The sequence below is a fragment of the Peromyscus maniculatus genome, chromosome 12 (assembly GCF_049852395.1).
Source record: "Peromyscus maniculatus bairdii isolate BWxNUB_F1_BW_parent chromosome 12, HU_Pman_BW_mat_3.1, whole genome shotgun sequence".
In the NCBI taxonomy this organism is placed as follows: Eukaryota; Metazoa; Chordata; class Mammalia; order Rodentia; family Cricetidae; genus Peromyscus; species Peromyscus maniculatus.
The window spans coordinates 49,943,077-49,969,862 of record NC_134863.1 but is presented as its reverse complement, the minus strand read 5'-3'; the positions used below and the strand labels follow the sequence as shown (position 1 = coordinate 49,969,862).

Genomic DNA, 26,786 nt, shown 5'->3' with positions numbered 1-26,786 from the left:
GCCTTTTACTATTATCAGATATTGCTGACTCAACACCCAATCACAAAATCCTATATAGAGTTGGGACCAATATTTTTAAAAGCTCTATTGTGTAGTGTTTATAAACCATAACTCCACCAGTACATAAAAGTGATAATAACTATGCTTAGATTCCAGAGTGGAGAATTAAATGGAAAAGCATCTGGAAGACTTAAGAGTGTCACTGGTTTATAGTGATTTATAAATGTTGTATATTTTCCCAAGGCCAATGTAGTAGCAATTAAGATATGCCTACCACAAATAATATTTCATTACTTTTGGAGTTTACCTTTTACCTGGGTGATATATTATGAACAAGAAATAGATGCATAGATGAAAGGATGGATGGATGGATGGATGGATGGATGGATGGATGGATGGATGGATGGAGAGTAAGCAGACAGATTGAAAGATACAGAAGTTGTCACCAGTAGATAATCAGGGTAATGGATTATAAAAAATTTGCATCCCAAAACTACAACATTAGGGTAAGCTCTCAGATTGAATGTCCTATATGCTGGGACTTCTGGCACTTTGGAGATTGAAGTCTTTTACCAGAGTTCCTGTCTTGGAAATAGCCATGGCTGCAGAAAGTACTATAACCAAAGGCCATTAGACCTCTACAGGGTCAGTCTGAATTGGTAATTGATTATTGTCAGTATACAAATCCCAAGCCCAACCCTGAAGGCCTGCTTTTAATGTACTGCCATGTAATGTTTCCCATGTCCATTCTTGCTTTTAGTCTGTCTCACAGGTGTTGATCATGCAGGTATATAATCACAGACAAGATTTAGGGAAATTAATGCTTCACTGTACCAAGGACAGTTCAGCGTTCTCTGCATGTGGCAAAGAAGAACATAAAGATAGCAATCTATTTTTACTTGAATGTTACTGTCTTAATTCATATTAGGCTCCTAACCTTTTACCTATTAGAGCTTTGTACCATTCACACAAATTCAAACCTAGTTACAAAAAGCAGATATATGTCATGTTGTTATTATGAAAAATAGTTTTGATTTTATGAACCCCAAAAGAATTCTTAGCCAAATGAATTAGAAATTGATAAGGAACATGGTGTGACCTCTGAAACAACATGTACAAAGTAGTTCAGACTTCTCTCACACACCAGTATCTCAATTTTTAAATGACAGTGGTTACCATTGGTAGAAAATAAATTGCCATGCAGTTGATAGGAAAGCAGTTAATCCAAATCTCTTCCAGTGTTAATAACAACATTAAAATAAACCATTAAAAACTTCCATGCACAATCACTAAAACATGGAAGTAATTCAAATATTCATTAAATTTAAATGAATAAAATGTAGAGATAAAACAATGATATGTGTTACAATGCAAAATAGTGTCAGAAACATTAGGGTTCAACATGAAAGAAGATAGTCATAAAAAGTTGTGTGTTTCTGCTTAGAAAATATTGAGAGCAGGTAAAACCCCATTGTGGTAGAAAGTAGGTTGGTGGTTGCCTAGCGTGGTAGTATTATTTTAGCATAACAGGGTATGATGGTCCATATGTGGTTCTCTTGGGAATGATGAAGAAAATTCTTAAGTTCTCTTAAGTTGTATGCTTTAGAAGGATAAATGTTATACTATGGGAATTCTGTGTTGCTAAAACCATTGAAAAGAATGGGACGCAATGTTGGTGAAGATATGATAATAAAATGTGTAAATAGCATTGATGGGAATGTAAGCTGGTGTAGTCATTTGAAACCCAGTATGGATAATCCTCAAAAAACTAAAATTAGAACTGTCATAAAAACCCACTCCTAGGTTACAACCTGAAGGACTCTAAGGCAGCATAAAATAGAGACACTTCTGGAGGTACCTTCATTACAGCACTCTTCACAATAGACCCATCATAGAGGTAGCATAGGAACCCATGGATGTATTCACAGAAGAGAAAACATGGTGCATATAAATAATGGTACTTTCTTCAGCCATTAAACAAGAATGAAATCAAGGTAAATATTCCAGAATATGGGTGGAACTGAAGATTATCATGTTAAACAAAATTAGTTACTATCAGAGTGGGAAAGATGGCTCAGTCAGTAAAATGCCCACATAAGGGATCTTGGGTCGTAATCCTAGCACCCACACGGAGGGCAAGGTAGAGCAACACACACCTGCAAACCTAAGACTACAGAAGCAAAGCTGGGAGGTAGCTCACATGTAGCTCACTAGCTAGCCAATGTAGTTGAATCAGTAAGTTCCAGGTTCAGTGGGTGCCTTGACCTCAAAATAAAAAAAAAAAATTTTAAAAAGATGGACAGCAATGTCAACCTTACATACACATGTGAGTGTGCATGCTTGTGCGCGCGCGCGCGCGCGCGCACACACACACACACACACACACACACACTGGCCAGTCTTAGAAACATAATATTTCTTCTCATATATGAAATTTAAGAAATAAAATCAAAATTCACAAAACCACAAAACCATTAAACTAGAAGGGAATCTATAGAAATTGGTATGGTACCAATAATGAGAAGGAAAACAAGTAATACACATAAATAATAGAGTGGTAATTATTAAAAAAAATACCTTGTATATGTGTATGTAAAGGCCATCGGGAAGCCCACTTTTTTTTTACAGTTCACATTTGCTATTTAAAAAAAGACATATTTTTTAAATAGTAATTTTGTTCTTTGTGCCACCCTCAGGATTGATTGGAAGTTACATTTCCACATGACTTTGTGTGCCTGTTTATTTTTGTAGGTATTTAGAGTAACAACATGTTTTTCAGAAAACAGAATTTTCTGATTCATTGCAGTTATAAAATGTCATGTAATAATAACAAAGACTCGTTAACTATTAACAATTATTAAAACAATCCAGGAAGCGCCTGTGTATTTTGTAAGTGAGTCTCATCAAAACCGTGGGTTGGATCACTACACTTGTACGAAGAAGGGAATGAGGCTTTCCTTATTTCCTCATGGTCCCTGAACTCTTCCGACTGTTTAGAGATTCTGCCTGATGATAACTATGATCTGGGAGAGCTTTACTTTGTGAAAAAGAATTGCCTTTAAAGTGTAGTGCAATCCTTTCCAGAAAAAATAGAATTTATGTTTTCTTTTTTTTTTTTTTTTTTTTTTTGGTTTTTCGAGACAGGGTTTCTCTGTATAGCTTTGCGCCTTTCCTGGAACTCACTTGGTAGCCCAGGCTGGCCTCGAACTCACAGAGATCCACCTGCCTCTGCCTCCCAAGTGCTGGGATTAAAGGCGTGCGCCACCACCGCCCGGCTGAATTTATGTTTTCAATTCTCAAGTTTTGAGATTCCTAATAGCAGAGAGGTAGGTAGAACACATGATAGAAGAGGCTGATTCCATCTAACAGTGAACTGTCTATGAAGATGGATTGGGAACATAAAGGGCTAATAACACCAAGGATTTTCTTTGCTAGTTTATCTTTTATACATTAATTATACAGAAGAACCTACTTTAATGGACACAGTTGGTGTGAGGAAGCTTCTTTTAAGAGAAGCTTCCTTTCTCTTCTCTGCACTTTGGAGATATAATCCAAGAGATATTAGAGAGATAAGATGATATGATAAGGCCAAGTTTGCACCATTGATATGTAAGCTTATTCTTCTAAATAATCAACGGGATAGCATTGTGGAGGAGGCAGTGTCACTTTGAGAGATGCAGTGGGTCTCATCACCCTTGTGTCTAAGCCACTCTGTGGTTTTTATCAAATATTTATGACAAACAGCTTGTAGCACAAAAATATCCTTATGTGTGTTTCTACTATGTAATATAGCCTTAATGTCTTTATACACACACACACACACACACACACACACACACACACACACATATACTTTTAATATCATTCATAAATCAATTTGGCCTGGTGTATAAAAATGACTTGAACCTTTTGTGCTTCTCTGTAACTTGTCAAAGACAACAGTTTCCAAACAATTAGTAAGTTAAAGTTAATATGCATTATGTTTATTTGTATTTACATCTCATCTGATATCAAGACCACTATCTGCATTTGACTTTGCCTGTACTTGTGTTTTGCACAGAATACTGTTGGACTGATTTTACTGTTTTGTAGATTATGCAGCATTGTTTTTTACTCTAGGTGAGAGAATAAGATGTCATGTGTTGGTTGTTGTGTAACACTACCCTGCCTGACATATTATTTACATTGTGGTATTTAGTATAATTCTTCCTGCCAAGAGCTAAAGTAGCTTCTTTCCAGTCAACTTTTAATGCTTCCTTTTATATTTGCCCAATATATTTGAAAAAAAAAACAAATCTAGTTACTTTCTGTTTACTTGTGTTTTTCTATTTTATCTGCCGATTTCATCAATCCATTTCTTGTTTATGTATCTTTGTTTTTTCTTGAATGGCCTAGCCTGATTGCTATTTCCCACAGTATTTCTGGTTACCACATGAGTTTCTCCCAATCACAGGTTTTGCTGCTCTCCTGCCTGCTTGTGCAGCTTCAGCAAAGCTTATAAATATGGAATGCCCATTGTGTATTCTCTGCAGTCTTTTCTCTCACACCATTTTACTTCAGTTTGTTCTTGTTTGAAAAAAAAAAAGTCTTTGACATAATTTTCTCTGGAGGTTGACTTGACTGGCTGCCCTCTCTCCTTGTGAGGTTCATCACCTCTAGTTAGCTTTTATTCCTCCTTTAAATGTCAGACAAGGGTCTTGTACTTTGTTAGGCAGACAAGCAATGGTCAGCAGAATTGATGCGTATCTTCAAAGATCCGTGGCTTACTTGACTGCATATACGTATGAACATTGTATTAATGTCAGTCAACTAACAGGGATGATTCTCTCACAGAAGCATGATGGCCACTTCACTGTCATCCAGTTGGTCGGCATGCTGCGGGGTATCGCATCAGGCATGAAGTATCTTTCTGATATGGGATATGTTCATCGAGACCTGGCAGCCAGAAACATACTGGTGAACAGCAACTTAGTGTGCAAAGTCTCTGACTTCGGTCTCTCCCGAGTACTGGAAGACGATCCAGAAGCAGCGTATACAACAACTGTAAGTTCCGTGCCCTCGTTCCATCGCCGTGTTTGCTTTCAGTTCTTGAACGCTGTTAGAATAATGGTTCGTGTTTCCTTGATTTCATGTTCTCATTTTCTATTTGTTCTTACTAATATGTTACTTAGTTAACAGGATTTCTTATATTTGAAGGCTCAGAGGATTGTTGCTGCTGTTGTTGTTGTTTTAAGAAAAAAAAAGACTTCTTAAATTTTATCTTTGGGCTTCTGATGTGCTAGGACTTCGCGATCATGATGGAGATGTGTCTCATGACTGCCTTCAAAATGAACCTGCCCTTGCTGGAGATATTTTATCTGTTTAATAAGTATTCTTTAAATAGACCTCTTTATGGGTCATCAACATTGCCTTTAATACTTCAAGGGTAATTAATAAGGACCCAGTGATTAGGAAATGTCACCTTTTTTGGTAGCTATTATCAGATGATCCAGATGCACGTATAAATGAATAACAAGTTTCTTTGGAGACATATAAAGGTTCTCTAAGCCATTTTTAAATTGTACTTGGGGGGAAAGGAAGCAAGAATAAAAGGCTAACTCTTTAAAACAAAACTATCAAGTTAAATTATATAATGTGAACTACACCATGAGTATCTTAAATATTTTTTAATTGCTCCAAGACAATTCACTGTATTCATCTCCTTGGATATTGCTTTGAAGAATTTAGTCTTAACATCTCTGTTGAAGTATATTAATTCTGTTGATTTTCAGTTTAACTGTCATCATTTGTATATTAAAATTCTCACCAATGATTCATTTGAGATTTAAATCAGCATCAGTGAAAGAGCACATCAATGAGACTATCCAAAACATATTTACTGTTTTTCCATCTTTTAACCTTGCAAATAATTTTTAGATGGCACCCCATTAATTAATTCTCCTTTATTTCATTTTCTATCAAATATTTTGAAGTTTCACTGTATTCAATCAGTCTTGAGGTAGATGGAGATTTTATATCATTAATAAAAAATTTATGCCCTTATTATTTTTTTGCAATGTCCTGTGATAATTTATCAACATTTTCACAGTTTCAATATAAAATAGAGATCTATAGAAAATAAATTAATCTCTAATTCTGATATGTGAGGTACACGTATGTATTGATCTTTTAGTTTAACCAAATACTTTATAAAAATAAAAATGTATAGAACCTGAAAATACATTAGTCATTTTAGAGAAAAAAATGGTATTTTAAACTCCATCTTCTATTTAGAAAATATTGTAGCTATTTTCACTTTTCTGAAGACTTTTTAAATTTTCTTTCTTCATTTTTTTTATTACATTTTTGTTTTTACATCCCAACCCAAGTTTCCCCTCCCTCCCTTCCTCCCAATTTCCTCCATCTTCCCTCTACTCCCCCCATCACTATCATCTACTCCTCCTCCACTATTTTTCTTCAAATACAGACTGGCCTTCCATGGATATCAACCAGCCAAGTTGCAGTAAGACTTGGCTCCTCCTCTTCTATTAAGGCTGAATGAGGAATGGGTCCCAAAAGCAGGCATCAGAGTCAGAGACAGCCCCTGCTTCCACTGTAAGGGTCTCACAAAAAGATATCATTACACAAAAGTAACATGGATGCAGAGGGCCTAGGCCAGTCCCATGCAGGCTCCTTGGTTGTCAGTTCAGTCTCTGTGAGCCTCTATGAGCCCAGGTGAGTTGATTCTGTGGGTTTTCTTGTGGTGTCCTTGACCCCTATGGCTCATACAACCCTTCATCCCCCCTCTTCCATAGGATTCTCCAAGTCCTCCTAATGTTGGACTGTGGGTCTCTGAATCTGTTCCCATCAGTTGCTGGGTGAAGCCTCTCTGATAACAGTTGGGCAAGGCACCAATCTATTGGTTTCCCAGTCCCTCCACTAAAAGTCTTACCTGGTTAAGGAGATGGGTGGTAAAGGCTCCATATCCCCTATTGCTAGGAATCTTAGTTCGGATCACCCTCATAGATTCCTGGGAGTTTCTGTTGCTCTAGGTTTCTAGCTCACCCCAAAGATGCCCTCAGACTCTGGTTGTCTCTCCTGGTACTCTCTCCCCTCATCCTTCCCCCACATGATCCCTCTTGTTCCCATGCCCCATCCCCCTTGCCCATGTCCACTGGGAGTGTCTATTTTATTTCCCATTCACAGTGAGATTCATGCATCCCACCCACCACCTTGAGCGCTTTGTTACTTAGCTCCTATGGGTTGTAGCATGTTTCTCTTTTGCTTTATAGCTACTATCCATTTATGAGTGAGGAAAAACCATGTTTGTCTTTCTGGTTCTGGGTTACCTCACTCAGGATGATCTTTTCTAATTCCATTTACTTAACAGCAAATTTCCTATTCATTGTTTTTAATGGCAGAGTAATATTTCATTGTGTAAATATACATTTTCTTTATCCATTCTTAGGCTGAGGGGCACCTAGATTGTTTCCAGGTTCTGGCTATTGCAAATAAAACTACTATGAATATAGTTGAGCAAGTGTCCTTGTGGTATGGTGGAGTGTCCTTTGGGCATATGCCCAAGAGTGGCATAGCTGGGTCTTCAGGAACATTGATTTCCAATGTTCTAAGAAACTGCCATATTGATTTCCAAACTGGCTATACACATTTGCACTCCCACCAGCAGTGGAGAAGTGTTCTCCTTGCTCCATATCCTCTCCAGTATGAGCTGTCACTTGTGTTCTTTATCTTAATTCTGACAAGTGTAAGATGGAATCTCAGTATCATTTTGATTTGCATTTCCCTCATGGCTAAGGATGTTGAACATTTCTTTAAGGTTTCTGGGCCATTTGAGATTCCTCTGTTGAGAATTGTTTAGATCTATACTTCATTTTTTAATTGGATTATTTGTGGTTTTTATGTCTAGTTTCTTGAGTTCTTTATATATTTTTGATATCTTCTCCAATTTCTTTCTTCAAATACTTTGCAGTTCTTGTCATAGAGGTCTTTCACTTGCTTGGTTAGTTACAAGATATTTTGTATTATTTGTGGCTATTTTCTTTCTTCATTTTTATAAACCCATAACTTATACCAATTCTTAGGGTTAAAGATTATTTTATAAAATATTAATTGTAATTTTTAAAATTTATAAATTTGCTACACATGCAATCTATCTAAAATACAAGAAAGTAACTGATGAGCTCTTTATGTGTGTGTGTGTATAATATACACATATATGTATATATAATGTATACACTCAAATATATATAGATACACATATATACACACATTTTGTGTATATACATATATATAAGGATATATATATATATATATATATATATATATGGAACACCTTATTAGGTAATAACTTAATTGTTCTTTAAAATAAGAAGCCCATACCTATATTTAATATCTTCATAAAACTAACAGGTAACCTAAAATCATGTATATACATGATTGATTTGACCCCAAGCCTCTGAGCACTTTCTGTTACATAGCTACTAACAAGGTTAAGAAGTTTAAAATACAGTTGCTTTAGACCTAGATTATATTTTAAAATTAAGTATAAAATTAAGAAGCCAGCATATTAGAATCCAATGACAACAATTCTCAAGCCATAGATTGTCTTAAGATGTGTTTCTGAATTTAAAAGATCAGTAAATGTGAAATAATATAATCAAATATTTTTACAGATCTCAAAATTACCATGCTACTAAGAGAATTTTTAGGTATGAGGAAAGCCAGGGGTGGTGGCACATGCCTTTAATCTTATCTCTCAGGAAAAATAGTTAGAGGATCTATGAATGAGTTCAATCTGGTCAATATAATGAGTTCCAGGCCAGGCAAGGTACATAGTAACACTGTCACACACACACACACACACACACACACACACACACACACACACACACAACTAGGGGGGAGGAAAGGGTAAGGAAGAAAAGAAAGACAAAGAGAACAAGGGAAAAAGTTGAAGTATAATATAAATATCATTAATTTGATTACTTGCCTTTATAATGGGTATGGATATTCAATCCTAAAATAATGAGGCCATTTCTTTCAAAGACTTCATTATTTTAAGAGCAGACAGTCTTGTGCATCCCAGCAATTTGATACATTTAGTGTTGTTCTGGAGGTCTAAACAAGAAATATGGTGATAACAAGGATAAGTAGCTTAAACAAGGCTTTATAGAATGGCAAAGATACTGTCATGACATAAAAAATAAAGACAGACTGTCTTTGTTAGGGTTTCTATTGCTGTGAACTGATACCATGATCATGGCACTCTTATAAAGGAAAACATTTAATTGAGGTGAATTACGTTTTCAGAGATTTAGACCATTATTATCATGGTGCAACATACTGATGTGCAGGCAGACATGGTCCTGGAGTGGGAACTGAGAATCCTACATCTTGAACTACAGGCAACAGGAAGTGGTCTGTTTTCCACACTGGGCATTGCTTGAGTATAGGAGACCTCAAAACCCACCCCACAGTGACATACTTCCTCCAATAAAGCCACCCCTACTCCAACAAAGCCACACGTCCTAATAGTGCCCCTCCCTTTGGGGACCATTTTCTTTCAAACCACCCCACAGACTTTTAGATGAAATACATTCCTCATGAGGAAAGAAAATTAGCAGGGAGGACACTGAAATGTAAATGAGTGGACAGGCAGGAAAGCAGATGTGTGAACCTTTAGAAATGGAGTCCAGGAAAAATGATTGGGGTGGTGGATTCACTTCTTCAGCAAAAATTTTCAAGGTTCTTGAATGGAACTCCAAGGAATTTGAAGGTTTTTCTATGGGAACTACAAAGAAGCCTCTGAGGTGCACGAATACAAAAACAAAACAGTAGATTCGTGTCATAGATGTTGCTGAAAACAAAAAAGAAAGGAGTGGAAGTTTGAAGGATGAGAGAAACTGGTAGTAGACTTTCCAAGTAGGCATCAGCCCTGCAGACTCCAAAGCTCACACAGGCTTGATTAAAATAAGGGCAGCTAGGATAAAAAGGAAAAGAAAGGGTCAAAATCATTATGACCATATAATTTTCAAGATCCAATGATTAATTAGGCATAGATGGTATAGAAAAGAAGTAATTGAAGAAGGCATTATTACAAGTAGATTTTTTTATTAAGAAATTTTTTATTCATTTTATATACCAACCACAGATCCCCCCTTTTCCCTCCTCCTGACCCTACAGGCTTCCCCACCAAACACTCCCCCATTCCCTCCTACAAGAAGGTAAGACCCCCCCATGAGGAGTCAGCAGAGCCTATTACATTCAGCTGAGGCAGGTCCAAGCCCCTCCCCCTGCATCAAGGCTTTGCAAGGTGTCCCACCACAGGTAATGGGCTCCAAAAACCCAGCTCATACACCAATGATGAATCCTGATCCTACTGTCAGGGGGCCCCTTAAGCAGATCAAGCTATATATCTGCCTCAATTATGGAGAGGGCCTAGTCCAGTGCCCATGGTGTCTTCCTATTTTTAGATATTTTACAGAGCTGTTTTTGTTCCAATCCCTTTCTTATGGACATTTTAAAACATTTACAAATAGTGACACAATATAGACAGAAAAAGAAAAGAAAATATAATTTATAGTGGTGGAGTGCTGGTATCCAGGCATCTATTAATAACTAGTTGTTGAGAGACATGATTAATCATGACACAGGTCCCCTATTAAAAATCTGTGTGTACTTTTGATTTAATTTTCAGACAAATGCTCTTTCTAACTATACACTACACCAACGCTGTTCTTTCCTAATCAAACGGAGGCCAAACAAATGTTTTCTAAAAAATAAAACAAACAACACCACCAAAAAAAACCCCAAGAAAAATATTACAACAAATGGCAGTGAGAACTCCTTAGAGCCCTATTTAAAATCCATATGCCTGCAATATATGTCAATGTTTCTGCATTATAAAGTTCAGTAAAGTGGGTTAAAGGGTGAGATTTATAATTAAATATACTAGAAATTCTCATGTTTCTTCCTACACTTGAGTATTCATTGGTCCTGATTCAGGTCTAAGATCTAATCTGTACTCAACACCATGTATTATGGAGTTACCACAATAGGGTTCTCTTTAGTGAACCTGTTATGGAGTGTGTTTGGATTACCCCTCATGAGAAAATGCTCTTCTCTGTAGAAAATAACAAAGTTGTTATACTATGCCAGCCTCCAAAACTGAAAGTACACATATCACATATACCCTATGAATCCTGAACGAATGTAGAGGTCTAATGTACATAATGTGTATACTTTACTGTCTTGAGTCCAGCAATACAAGGCATACACAGATATCATAAGAAGTAGGTTTATGATTTACAAATAGACAATAGGGCACAAAAGTTCCAGATTCATTGGGCGGAATATAGAAAGCTTCCCACTTTGGATAGAGTCTTGACTGGACAGGCCCTCCTTTATTGCCACTGGGAAACATTATAAAGTAGGTAAGTCCAGGTTATATACCTTAGAGGCACCTGACTTAGTAAACAAAGCTTTCATGGAAACCTTGCATCCAAGGAAGAGAGAAACAACAACAGGACTTCCTGGAATTCCTTCCCTAGATGCTATATTTCTAGACGGGACATTCTACATTACTAGAAGAAGTAGGCAGGCTCATGTTTTTGAAACAATATCTCTCTATCAGGGTATTTACATTATGAGAACTTTCTACTGTGATTCTTCAGAACTAAAAGGAAGAAGAAGCGGTTACTCGATGACTGCAATACACTCCAGAAAACTATCTCCACTACTAACAAAGCCTGAAGGCGAGAACACATACAAAGCTATATGGAGACAGAACTAAGAATAACCAACTGCAGCATATAATAGGACTCCTATCTCTGAAGACATGAAGAGTGGACAATGCAGCTTAAAAAGAACTACAGTAATAGCAGCTGCTTCTAGCAAAGCACTTAAACCCTAGGCTAAAATACATCAAGCCTCTGCTAAGGGACCCTGGGACCTGGTAATGACAGTGAAACCAAGAAATGTGCAATGTAGGCCAAGGATAGACGGAAATAAATTATAAAAATAGTGTCTTGACAAGAACTAAGTCCATGCTTTTCTGTGCCAATTCTGTGAAAAAACTATCAGGTTCTTAGAGTTGGTGATTATGATTCTTTCCCAACAATGCACATGAAATTACCATTTTTGACTAGTTAATATACATAGAAATTATTGACTCTTTGGGGGTTTTCTCATTTGATAAATGGTGTCCTGTCTGGCTAAAATTTAAGTACTGAAAAATCTCTTCCATTTCTAAATCTGACACATATTCACATGGACAACTGCTTTATAACCAGTCCTAAAAAGGTACTCTAGCTCATTTGAATATTGCTAGGCAACCACAGCTTATACTTATATTGAAAATGCTAAGCCTCTTTGCTTTCAATTATGGAAATAAGGTCCTATTTACCTCAAAGGAACATTAAAACATATATTTTGGCACACATTCATATGATGTAAGAGATAATTTTTATTTGAAATATAATGGTAGTGTTATTTTTAATTATGGTAATGATTTCTGTTATATTTTAAAGATTAAAGCAACATGTAGGAATCATTATATAATGCCTGACAAAATTCTGTGGTTTCCTGATTACTACTTTTTATGTTATCTGTGACTAATTTTTGTTTGTTTTTCTTCAGCAGCAGTAATTGTATATTGGCACTTTCTTTATTGGAATACAGAATGCTGTAGATGATAACACATAATCTGGATAATTAGATTTCTATTAACATCTTAGTTTTGGTTAATTTGCCTTTGTAAGCTTCCTTTCCGTATTCTATAAGAAAAATACAAGAAATGTCAAATCTACCAGTTTAAGAAGACATGGCCTATACCGAATATGTAGATAATTACAGCTATCAATGCAATAGCTTGAGAGAGAGATGAACCCTTACCTAACTCAAGTGTTTATGAATTTTCTTGACTTTTTGTATTAATTTTTAAATCTTGAGATGGGCCTTTTTAATAATAAATATGCTTAGTGTGAGGATAAATTTACAAAATATTCAGATATCTGGGCATGATGACATAAGCCAATAATCCCAGAATCTAGGAGAATGGAGGTAACCTATCTCAAACAAACCAACAAAATGGCACAAGATGATCCTTTGCAGTTCTGCCTAGAAGTACTTTAATCTGATATGAGTACCTGATTTTTTCCTGGAGCTTTGCTAGAACTTCTAGTAAAATATACTCAGAATGTTCCCTCATTGGTATGTTTTAAATTAAAAGGTTGTTATGGAATGCTTCTTGAGAAAATATAAAGCTTTCTACTGAAAAAAAAAAAAAAGCATGTTCTTTACTTCTGAAATTCAGCAAATAAAACTTTGTCCTTTGACATCCTACCAAGACACTTTCTGTGCATTAGAACGTGATGGAGGGACCAACAGCGGGCTGAATAATAGTTTGTATTTCATGTTTTAGACCTTTGCTAAGCTAAAAGTGTAGTAGATAAGAAAGTGTTGGGCACACACCAGATACTAAGGCAGAAAACTATAATAACTAGTGACCTCCACAAAGCAGCATGCAGGAAAAAAAATGGAAGAACAGGTTCTTGTGCAGCATTAACTGAAACGTCAAGTGAAATAAGTGGCTGGGTTTTTTTTTTTTTTTTTTTTTTTTTTTTGGCAAAGTGCAGCAACAGGAGTAAAAAGAAAGGTAACAAAAATAATGATGCTATCAGAAAGCTGCTGCATAAAGATTAAAATAACTTCTTGTTCAATAATGCAGGTGATGGGTACATACACCTTGGAAAAAGAAATAACAACGAAATCCAGCCTAGATGAATCAGATCCATCTTCAAGAAATGTGCTTGCAGTTACAGAAAAAGAATAAGATCACATTTAACATACACACACAGACGGTAGTTACTCAACAGATCCTATAATCGCTGTCAATCAAAAGCAGTTAATTCCCAGGATGTTATAATTAACTGAGGAGAAAAGATCACATGTCTCAACAGAGGTTTCCTAAATTGAATGTACTCTTTCACTAAAAAAGCTGTTTAATAGGCTAGGCTTATCTATAAAAGGGAAATCTGAGTTCTTATTTTTTATTTATTTATTTCTTATTTATTTTTTTCAATGTGGTCTTTTAGCAATAGAAATTCTAATGACATTAGTCAAATTTAAAAAAAAAAATTACAGCTTCTAAGACCCATACAGTTTCACCAATATGACTGCCTAGACATGAGCTGAACAAAGACAATAGGCATGCTAAAATGGGTGGGGAAATAATCATGATGCCTCATCCATACACAAAGAGCAACTGAGTCAAGCTGAGAGTAGGAGAAATAGTTTTCCCCAGGGAAGGGGCCACCAATGGGTTATTCAATATGAAATGGTCAGCCTGAAAACATATATATAAGTAACATTGTACAGAATGAGCAGAATAGATAGATAGATAGATACATACATACATACATACATACATATATGCAAGTAACAAAAATTAATTTTAAAAAGAGGCTATGAATTTGAAAGAGAGCTAGGAAGATATTTGGGAGAGTTGGGAGGGAAAAGGGGAAGGGGGAAATGATGTAATTACATTATAATCTCAAAAATAAGAGAAACAATTTTCTAAAGTTTCATTTCTAGAAACTAATGGGTTCCATACTTTGCACCAAAATACCACCCTTTGCACCAAAAAAATCCTTCAAAAATGTACATGAAAGTATAACAAAGCTCTCTAGCAGGCACAAAGAACATGAGCTAAGTATAGAGACAGAGGCATCACCCATTGTGAGTGAGCATCATATGAAGCAACCTAGATCTCTGGCTAAGAGAAGCAAAACCTTAATGGTGACTGAAGAGCCAGTGGAAGAGGGTGTGACACTTAAGAATGTAGCACTCTGATGGTAGCAAATCTTAATCAAGATAGAAACAGAAGGCAATACAGCTCCAGAGAAATGATCATCCAAAGACTCAACCCAAGGTGTGGTACGGGTCAGTGGTAGTGTTTGCCTAGCCTGTGTAGAGCCCTGGGTTAAATCCCAGTGAAACTAAATAAACAGCCTACAGAAAAATAGTCATTTCTTAAAGAGCTCTCATCTCTGAAGCTTAGAAAACAATAGTTTATGGTAGCTCTGGGACTCTGTGGGTAAGGAATAAAAATATTTAACATGACTGATCACAGGAAAAAAAAAATGACCTAGACTACAAGGTAGGACAATCTAAGTGAGATGTATTCATAAAAAAGTTAAGCAGTGCTTGGGAAAGTATCTCATTCTTTCATTTGTGAGGGGTAAGGCCTGTAAGATAAGCATTCTGAGGGTATTTCTTCCAACTATTCAATGTGTGTCTTAAAGAAAAATACTCTAAGACTTCAGAACTGGAAAACATTCTTTAAAACAAGAATCTGCTAAGAACCTATCTTTCTGTGCAAGAGGAGTATGAATAGTTAGTTTATTTGGTTCTTTTTATTTTTGTTTTTGTCCTAAGGTAATGAATCACTTCAGATGCATGTACATCCCTGGAAGATAAGTGATTTATTTATTCCTGACTTTTTACATTTTCATTACCTCTATTTATATTTATTTATTTGGGATAGGGAGTCAGAGGATAAGGAACCAAACATCTTTACTTTCTGAGCCAGAGCCATCTCTCTGGCCCCTCTTTTTTACATCTTTTGAAAATACCTAGGACATATACTCATTTACTATAGAGGATGTTTAATCATTGTGAATAATAAGGCCATGAAAAGACAGGTTGGAAGATTGAAACTATTAGCATATTACCCTCAGCAAAAGCACTAATTACTTCTCTACTATCCCCGTTACCCATGGCCCACTCCTGGTTATGTCTGGGACAACCCTTAGGGTAGTGTAACGAACTGAAAATTCTGCAGTATGAAGAAGCCAATGTGACAAATGTTGAAGCTTTATAATGGTGGATTAAGATATTCAAAAGCAAAGAAGAAAATCCTGATTTTCTAAATCTCTGAAAACTTATAGAAAAATTCTTTGAGCACAAAATGCTACCTACAACATGGATAAGAGCTAAGACAGATGGAACTCAATATCACAGAATGCATATTTTAAGGAAAAAGGAGCCAGTGCTTCTTTTTAATATTATTTTAAATAAAAATACAATTGCATTATTTTATCCCTTCCCTTTTCTTCCTCCAACACTTCCCATAAAATTCTGTGACTCCCTCAGAGAACCATGGCCTCTACATGATTCTTGTTACATATATACTCCTAAATATATAAATACAACATAATGTTACTTACACACACATATACATGTGTGTGTCTGTATGTCTGTGTGATATCAGGACTCAACTGTAGAAATGTAGTACTTTTAACCCTGATGCTAATCACGAGGAATGTTATTTGAACTTTTGAAAGGGGGATCTACCATTTGCAGCAATATGAAACACTTGAAGGACTGAAGGACATTATGCTGAGTGAATCGTACAGGCACACAAAAAATGCAGCATTTTCTCTCTCTCTCTCTCTCTCTCTCTCTCTCTCTCTCTCTCTCTCTCTCTCTCTCTCTCTCTCAAACACACACACACACACACACGTATGTGTATATATACATATTTATAATCTAAATTAGTCCATATCACAGAAGTAGAGAGTAGAACAGTTGTTGTCAGAAGATAAGAGAGGTAGAAATAGGAAAATGTTGCCCAGAGAATATTGTTTTAGCTGATCAAGGACAGAACTATGATCTCATGAAAAGTATACTGTCTGTAGGAATAATACTACAATTTACAGGTGAAATTTAATACAAGGGTAGAATTTAATTCTTCACAAAAGAAAGAAAAGAGTGAAAGTGTGTAAATTAGTTTTATTATAGTGGTCATCCCATAAAGATGAATTTACAATATATATGAAAACATTATACATATATATGCATATAATCTGTCCATTTAAATTCAATAAATTTGTAGGATGAAAGGTTCTGAGATTTTTGGGGAAAAGCAGGCATTAAATAATCATGTTCTTGAATCATTATACTGGGATCATATATAATAAATGTGTAATAAAGTGCCTACTGTGTGTCAGATACCGTTCCAGGCACTGCAGATTTTCCACCAACAAGTCATTCTCATGGACTTTGCAGTTTTGAATATGCTGCAGTGAATATAATTTTTAAACAAAAAAATAATTTTATGCCATGGTAAGTATAGAATAAGATCATAAGTGCCTTGGAAGATGTGGCCAGAAAATACTTCTTTAATTAGGGACATTGAAATGAGACTTGAATATAATGAGGGTGGCAGCTAAGAAAATGTCTGAAGCCAGAATGTTCTAAGGTGAGGAAAGAACAAATATAAATCTGCAGGTGGGAACAATCTTGGCATATTTTGTAACTAGGACTCTGGCCAGAATGGCTGATGCACTGAAGGATTGACAGGGAAGGTCCTACAGGAATTTGGTGTCAGGGAAAGGAGTGGAAATTTGAGTCTAACTACAGGGAAGGCATTGAAGGTGTGACAGGAAGGATGATAGAATTGATGCTGTAAGAGGTACCTCTGCTTGGCACATTGAGAAGGATTTATAAAGGGACAAGGAAAGCCATAGCAAAGATGCTTTATTCAGAACTGGGGCTTGGTGTGAGCTGGTGTAAACTCAAAGATTGGAGAGAGGCAGGCAGACTTGAAGAAAAGGAAAGAGGGAGGGAGAAGAGACAGTATATCCTGATAAGTTGTGCAGAGTGTGTGTGCGTGTGTGTGTGTGTGTGTGTGTGATTTGTTTTGCTCTTAGGGATTAAGAAATTGAGAGCCGAAGAAATTTAGTGATGAGCTCAGCATTGTATCATATGGTTTTTCATGAAAACTATGTCACTAAATAGTCTTAAGTAATAATTTAAAGAAAGTATTTGTCCCACATTCAAATAATAATCCTCCTATTTCTGTTTTCTCCTTTGGAACTTCCCTGTTCAAATTCTATCTTATCACATTCAAACTCCCTTCTGACTCTCGCCTTGAGACCTTTGCAGAACAGGACAGCAGCAGTGACAGCTTAGGAAGGCTGAAAAATGAAAAGAATCATCACTCTATGTGTGTGTCTACTCGCGTGTATGCTGTGTGCGTGCGTGGGTGCGTGCATGTGTGCGTGTGTGTTCATGTCCATATGTGTGTGTATATATAACTTTATATATTTATTTTGTTTATTGAACTTGTAAATTTTCCTATAGTAGATATTTTACTTTTATGCTAAGAGAAGGAAAATATTATACATCTTAAAAATAGAGAAATACCTCTGGACAGAGTTGCAAAAAAAAATTTATTCTGCTTGATATCAGACAGTGAGTAAGTAATGTGCTTATTTGGCTTCTCTATTGAAAAGGATAGCTAGAGATCATTTTTCTAGGTAGCATTTTCTTTTGACTGAAAGACAAGAAGATTAAGGAAATGAACACTACTATCTCACTGATTTTTCACAGAATTCTGCGACAGAATTCTAAGAAGTGCCTGGCTCCTTCAGATCTTTACATTTATTGTCTGATCTTCATTGTCAGCACCACACCCCCAACTTTTTCAGGTCGATAACAATGAGTCCAAGATGTAAGCTAGAAAAAGCATGACTGAGTCTTGAATTTCACATTTAAAAAAATGTATCCAGTATCCTTGTCAACAAAGAAGATCCCTTGCTTCTGGTTAACTGTCTTTCTCATCTGGTTTTCTGTTGATAAACTTGTGAAGACCATTTACTGCTCAGGATTTTTACAAGTAATACATTTGCATTTAACAAAGACATCAAGGAGGAAGTTATCTGATCCTCTCCACAATCCTTAGGTTTGATAATCAAGGCTCTTCAATATTCTAGTATAGATGTTTTGCCATTAAATAATGAAGAAACACAGTGGGTAAAATGTAGTAAAGAAAACAGAGAAGTATAAGCTTGGAGCTCTGTTTTTAATCTCAATTTGACCATAATTTAGTAAACAAGATGAATCATTCATTTAAAATCCTCATGCTTCAGTGGCTGCATCTGGAATAGAATTAATAAAACTGTCCAGTTGCCACAGAAACATCGTAAGAATATAACAAGCTAAAGTGTGGCCACTGTTGAGATTGTCCACTTAAGAAATGCTTTGAAGCATTTATAGAACAGACTTCCAGTTCTGGCTAAGATTCATCTTCATTCAGCAGGCCCAAGAGAAAAATAACAACATACTATCAAGAAACTTGAGTTTTCAATAAACACCCAGGCAACTATGAATCAATTTATCTGAGGACCCCATCTTGATTAGCTGGGCTAACACAATCTAGATGCACATCCAATTATTTCCTTCTGCAGCTTTATACATCATTAAAGAAGACAGAAGTTACAAACAGATAAAAAAGCTGTCAATACAAACAGGGAAAAGGGATAGAAGAGAAAGGAGAAGGAAGGGACAAGGAAACTCTAGACCTTATCTTATTAATATGAGAACAAACTGCCCAGCAGGCTAAATAACCTCCCTGGTATTATTTTAATATATTATATTCCATACAACTCAAACATTTTATTTTTAATTTGTACTAGAAGATTGATTTAAGCATAGGACATATTTAATAATAATGAAACCATTAGCCTCAATATTACATCTTCCCTTGGCAAATTTAGTATTCTCTACTTCTCTAAATTCTTCTTAAAGACTGTTTCCCCAGTCTCTCTTTAGAATGCCTATGATACATGTGCTCCTCCCTCAGCTTTTATTAATGGCCTGTAAAATTCTGTGCAAATATTTTATGATGTAACTATAATACATGGCCAAATATCAACACCATTTTGCAGATAGCAAAATTGCTCAAGTTGCCTTAGCACTGAATTTTTATCTCAGTTGTATTAAATTAACCATTTGTATTTCAAATTATGCAATTGAACATTTAATATCTCTAAATCTGATAAGGTTTCATGTAGCTGAAGTTTTCCTGGTCCTGCCTGACCCACGGTCAGGACAAATCTCTCTCACCTGCCAGTCCTGCAGCAGCTCGGACACAATCAAACACACAGAGACATATTACTTATAAACTGTATGGCCATGGCAGGCTTCTTGTTATATGGTTCTTATATCTTAAATTAACCCATTTCTATAAATCTATACCTTGCCACATGCCTCGTGGCTTACGGGTATCTTACATCATGCTTCTCATCCTGGTGGCTGGCAGCGTCTCTCCTTGCCTCAGCCTTCCACTTCCCAGAATTCTCCTCTCTCCTTGTCCCTCCTATACTTCCTTCCTGGTTATTGGCCAATCAGCACTTTATCAGTCAAACATCCATAGCAGGTTCAAGATACGAAAAATGGTCAGGTTTTTCTTGAACTCCAATATGCAGAAAAAGCTTTTGGAGTTGCAATTTCCAGTGTGTACACTTAGAGTATCCCTCTGTTTCTAAACTGAAACTCCTTCTCCATACTCAGTGAGGCGAACTAGCTGATCTTATAATCCCTGTATAAGAACTGTATATGCCTGGGGTTGGGAGGGGTGTAGCTAGAGTTTTCCTGACTTGCCCACACTCAGGACAAATCTTTGTCACCCGCCAGTCCCACAGCCGCTCAGACCCAACCAAGTAAACACAGAGACTTATATTGCTTACAAACTGTATGGCCGTGGCAGGCTTCTTGCTAACTGTTCTTATAGCTTAAATTAATCCATTTCCATAAATCTATACCTTGCCACGTGGCTGGTGGCTTACCGGCGTCTTCACATGCTGCTGGTCATGGCGGCAGCTAGCAGTGTCTCTCTGCCTCAGCCTTCCGCTTCCCAGAATTCTCCTTTCTCCTTGTCCCACCTACTTCCTGCCTAGCCACTGGCCAATCAGTGTTTTATTTGACATACAGACCATCCCACAGCAGAGGGGTGCGGGGTGAAGAGCTGATAAAAACCCTTCATGAATGGTCATCAGAAGTGATCAAAGGATTATGAGGCCAATCAAACCGCCATGCCATCTTGTTGCTCCTGAATGGGACACAGTGCATTTTTGGAAAATTTTCTGACTACCCAAGGTTGAATTTTGTTTCTCTTATTTTAAATTGCCTCAGAGAGAAGACACACATTTTATGAGACTTAATAAACAAGAATTTTTTGCTTTTCTTTGGTTTTTGGAGACAGGGTTTCTCTGTATAGCCCTGGCTGCCCGAGAACTTACTCTGTAGACCAGGCTGCCCTAGAACTCAGAGACCCACATGCCACTGCCTCCTGAGTGCTGGGATCAAAGGCATGAGACACCACAGCCCAGGGAACAAAGATTTTTTTAAAAAATGTACCCTCTTAAAGACAAAACCATGAACCCTATCCAAAAAAAGGGGGGGGGAGCAGAGGAATCAATTTATCTCCTAAGATTTAACTGAGCAGTTTGCCAGATTTAAGATGGGATTCCAATAGCTGGCTTTACATGGATTTAGTCAGTGTTTCCCTCCATAAAAATGAAGGTATAATTGGATGTAAAAATCCTTATGAGATGATCAAATATAAATTTTCAAAAAAAAATGAATTGTTAAGTAAAGTTGTACAGAAGCAATAGAAATTTGTATAAAAAAGAAAATAAAACACATAGGCTTTTCAGTGACTATTTTAAATGGCTAGTTTTCATTCTTAGGAATGAAATCTTTTCTAGAACACTGGAGGGAACATGAAATCATTCCATAGGCAAGAGAACCACCATGGTTATAGGAGATGTGAGGCAGTGGGCAAGTCTACAGAATTGAGTACATCAAATCCAATGTGACACTCCATAATCTCATTGATAGAGATGGCTGGGGAATGCATGGAGAGCCCCGCTGCCAGATTAATGAGAAAGAAAGAGTCAAGAATTCAATTTGAAGAAAATGTTAAATTACCACAGATAGATTTTCTGTGTGTTGAAAAAAAATTACCAGAGATTAAAAAAAGAAGAAGAAAAAGAAAGAAAATTCTAACACTACTTTGAGGGGGGAATTATACTTACTTTCATGTTTTCCCAAAATTTATGGTTATGTCTCCCAATTGATTTATTAGATATCAGGTTGACAACATACAAATGAATTGTGGGTATATAATTCTTGTTTTTGATTTTTTTTCTATTTTGCTTGGAAGGGGTGTGGTGTGTGTGTGTGTGTGTGTGTGTGTGTGTGTGTGTGTGTGTGTGTGTGTGTTTTGTTGTGGGGGAGGTGTAGGGCATGCTCGTGAATATGCAAGTACATACCCTCCCGTGTGAGGATGTCAAAGTCAGAAGAGGACACTGAGTATCTTCCTCTGTTATTCTATATCTTTTTTCCTTGAGGTAGCTCTATCTCAGAATGAGAAGCTGGTCACTTTTGCTAGGCTGGCTGGTCAGATATGGCTTAGGGTCTGTCTGATTCTGCCCTCCACAGTGAGTTTATAGGCATGTGTAGCCATGCTTGGCTTTTTACATGGAGGCTGGCTATTCAAACTAGTCCTCTTACCCTCCAAGCCTTCTCCCCAACACTTGTTTGTTTGAAACAGCTTCCACTCAGTAGCCCTGACCTGCTAGAATTGGCATATAGACCAGGTAGCTTTGAACTTGTAGCAATCCTCCTGCTTCTGCATCCTGAATACTGGGATAGTCTAAGACAAATGAACTTATGGAATAGAAATGCATATTTTTCTTTTGTATTTTAAATCTTGTTATATATTCTTTTTGTCAAATCTCTCTTTAAATAGGTTGACAGAAAGATTATAATAATAGTCATATAGAATATGTTTCCTTATACTTCTCTTGGTATTTTGTATTGTTCCCTGATTTTTAAAAATATCACAGTATGTTTGTTTTTGCTAGCTTTCTAGATTTCAATTTTAGGGATTAATCCAGGTCATATTTCCAACAACATCACATACAACTCTTTTAAAAGCTCATTATGTTCTGTGACTCCCTAAATCCTAGTCCTCCTGCCCTTCACACTAACAGGAGATGAAATGCAGATGAATGCGAACTTCACAACCTGAAAGGTGTTGGGACCAGACTGCAAAGTCTTTTGTCTCTCACTGCATGTGGCTTGAGTTAGCTTGTCTAGAACAATGAAAAGTAAAAAAAAAAGAAAATAAGTGAAAATCAGCCCCTTTTTACAATAGATACAAGAATGAGAAAGACACCAATGACAGGCACAATCTAACAGAGATATGCAACCATTAAAACATATCCTGTAAAATGCAGAGTGCCTGGTTTGTGTTGGCCACAATATCTTCCCTGTAGTAGATCAACACTATAGTATTAATAGATGATGACATTGGTAAAATCTTCTCCAGTTCTGGAATCATTGGGATGATAAAAGTATTACTTACATTTTCCTAAAATGTGGAGTATAATTTACTATTTAATAAGTTAACTATAGACATATTTAACATACAGAAAAAAAGAGATCTTGGTTCATGGGTAGCACACTTTCCCTACATGCACACAGCCCTGAGTTTGGCCCCTGACATAAATAAATGAACAAAATAAATGTGATTACCTTAAATCCCAATTTCTTCTAAGTAAAAATCAGAAAAACTGCTATCAAAGATAATGCTTTTATTTTTGTCTAATTGAATTCTTCCCTTCTTCAACGAGTCTTCTCTCTGTGTGTCTTGTACTTTAATCTATACATTTGCACAAAGCACTATTAGGTGTCCTCTTTTCCACTGTGCTTCCTTCAAAAAAGTGAAAGTGTTAATTCCCTGTTGTATTTTTCAATCCATAAAAAATGTCACTTTCTATGGTTCCATAGTACCTACGATCTCCTTCCGTCTCTTCATACCATACATCTCATTTTTCATACAAATCATGTGTGATGTTATCAAAAGAAGTTCAGAGCAAGAAGAATCATTTTAAGCAAGGTAACCTTCCTCAGAAAGAGATTCATTGTTCCTTCTCATCTGGGGGTCCTAGTTACTAACCATTAAGTGTATCCAGGTGGAAGTAAATATGAGTTAAATCAAGGGGACTCAAAATGGGCCAAGAGACTTTCTAGTTTGTTCTATAATTCTAACAGAGCTTTAAGAGATGGGTGGGGAGGACAATAAAACAAAGTAGAAGTGGAGATCCTATGAGTTAAGTATACAGAGAATGAGGTAGTAGTGGGAAAAATCATCCCATTCTCACCCATTCTTTTTCAAATTTATGTCCCTTTAATTATTACCATTTTACACACACGAGTGTGTATGTATATACATAAAACATGAAGAGTCCATTCAGTGTTGCTCATATGTATTCATAGTGTTTTAATTTTTTTATTCTGTGAAAGGGCCATACATTAATCCAATGTATATTAATCACATCCACCCACTGTTACATCTTTCCAGCCTTCCCCAGTGCTACACAGCTCACCTCCCAGCCAGCTTTCCGACTTATTTTAATTTTTGTTATATCTAACTGTTGGTTTCAAATAAGCAGCGCTTTTACTCTGCAAGGAAATGTCACGAGGCACAACAAAACTCAGTATCAGAGCTTTATTAGGAGGACAAGGGACAGAGAGAGAATGGCCAGGCCTGTGGAAGAGACACCTGAGGAGAAAGGAGAGAGGGAGTGGAGGAGGAGGAGAGAGCAGACGAGAGGGGAGGAGTCTGTGACTGGCTTTTTAAGGATTCTCCTGCACATGTTCATGTGAGCTCACAGAGCTACGCCATGCATGTGCAGATTCTGTGACCATGCTATGCATTATGTAATCATGCAGCACACAGATGTAAGACTACTTGCTTAGCTACTGAACTGCGCATAGGCAGTCATGCAGCTGGAGGAGTGGCAGAATCCTGACACTAATTAGTTATATATCTAATATTTATAGAATATATATATATACATATATAGTTTTGTTATGTCGAATTAGTTCTGCTCATGTGCACATGGATATACTGCCATCAATCAAGGGGTGAGCAACCTATCAGCATCCACATCCCCAAAGGAGAGAGATTCTCCCCCCTGCCGCAGACATCAACTATTAGTAGCATCTTTGAAAAACATGGGTCCTCAGGAGCCCTTATCCCAACCAAAAAGCGTTGTTTAATATATGGTTTAGATCCATGGACCATCTATACCTCAAGCCAATCCTAAGAGCTGACAAAGTAAAAAGAATGATAAGGAAAAATGAACTACTATTAGCCCTCTGTTATTTGGAGATTAAGCAACCAACTCATCCCTATATGAAAATATCTCCTGGCTAATGCTATTAAAATCTTTTGATAAATAATAATCTTACACATGACAGCACAATAAAAGCAAAATGCTTGATTTTAAAACAATAAGCAAAGTAGTCAGTAAATAAAGAAGATGATAAAAACACCGTGAGGACTGGACGTTTCTTTGTGAGATGGTCTTAAAGGTCAGGTCACAGGTTTCAGCCCTCGGCTGCGGCATTCAGATGGAAGGCATCCAAGCAACTGCCTTGTGAGAATGTGCCCTGGCTCACCTCATCTATGCAAACAAAAGATAAGCAGTCTCTCATCCTTCAGCTGATTTCCCATGGAAAATAATTCTATGGGAGACTTAGACCATCTCTTAAGTCATAAAGTAGAACAAGTCTCCTGGGAATGCTCAGATTCCTATGCTTGTGACCTACTCAACAGCCAGCCTTTTTAAAAATTGTTTTATTCATTTTACATACCAACCACAGATCCCCCTCTCATCCTTCCTCCCACCCTACCCCCATCTCTTTCCCCCTGACCCTTCATCCCCTCCTCCAACAGGGTAAGTTCTCCCATGGGGGGACAGCTAAGCCTGGTACATTTAGTTCAGGCAGGACCAAGCCCCTCCCCACTTTATCAGGGGTGAGCAAGGTGTCTGACCATCAACAGCCAGTATGAAAGACTGATGCAGAGAACTGGGCAGTGGCAGCATATACTTTTAATCCCAGCACTGGGGGGGGGGAGGGAAGAAGTATGAGGATCTCTGTGAGTTCAAGGCCAGCCCAGTTTGAGACCAGAGTGAATTCCAGGATAGCTAGGTATACATACGGAAACCCTGTCTTGGGAAAGAAAAAAGAAAAAAAAAAAAAAACTGGATACAGAGGGGATTTAGAAAGTGGAAATGAATAGATATCATATTTCATTTATATACTTATGAAATTCTCAAAGAATAACATAAGGGAAAAAACTGAATTACATGCTCATTTTAATCAATGTACACCAATAAGAAAACAGATCACACATGGAACAGGTCTTACAGTATGCAGCCCCTGATTCATTGTCTCCCTTTGTTATCTTTTTTACACATTCTATAAATATATATTTGCTCCAACAGTCACCACCAGAACCTCGTCTGGAGACTGACCGGAAGGCTGCTGTTACCTACCTTGCCTATAGGCAAAAGTATCTGGGAAGAGACTTGAAATTTGCAATCAGCTAAGGACAGGCCTTGACCCAGAAACGAACAGAAAGACCTCAAGACAACTCTTGAGTGAAAACACAGAAAGAAGAACACGGGGATAACAAAGTCCAACTTTAAAACAGAGGGCATCAAAAGATGGAGATAGGGGAGGAAAGAGAATTGAAAGAGGAAATCTGGGCTTCAACTGTACTAGAGACAGTTCAGTGTAGCATGGGGTGGAGGGTGTATACATAGGTGTGCATGTATCTGTCTATGTAGGTGCCTTTGTCCACGCATGCACATGTGAAAACCAGGGGTTGATGTCAGGTGTCATCTTAACAGTCTCTGCCTTATGTTTCGAGACACAGTTGGACTCTGTAGTTCATCATTTTTGGTAGGCTGGTTGGTCCATGAGCCACTAGGTTCTGTCTACCTCCACTCCCAACTTTGAGATCGTAGGCACAGCACCAGAGCAGACTCCCACAAGTGGACTGAGGAGGCTTCAAATTGAGGATTTTGTATATATACAGCAAGTTTTTTACCCAATGAGCCATCATCCTCACTTTGGAATAC

General features: G+C 37.0%; 1 protein-coding gene across 1 annotated transcript in view; it reads left to right on the top strand.

Annotated features, from left to right (window-relative positions):
- Epha6 (EPH receptor A6) overlaps nucleotides 1–26,786 on the top strand; it is a 921,293-nt gene that overhangs the window by 786,996 nt on the left and 107,511 nt on the right. Inside the window, exon 14 of the mRNA XM_006981610.4 lies at nucleotides 4,834–5,043. Coding sequence (XP_006981672.1) covers nucleotides 4,834–5,043 — 210 coding nt within the window. The remainder of the gene's footprint in view (nucleotides 1–4,833; nucleotides 5,044–26,786) is intronic.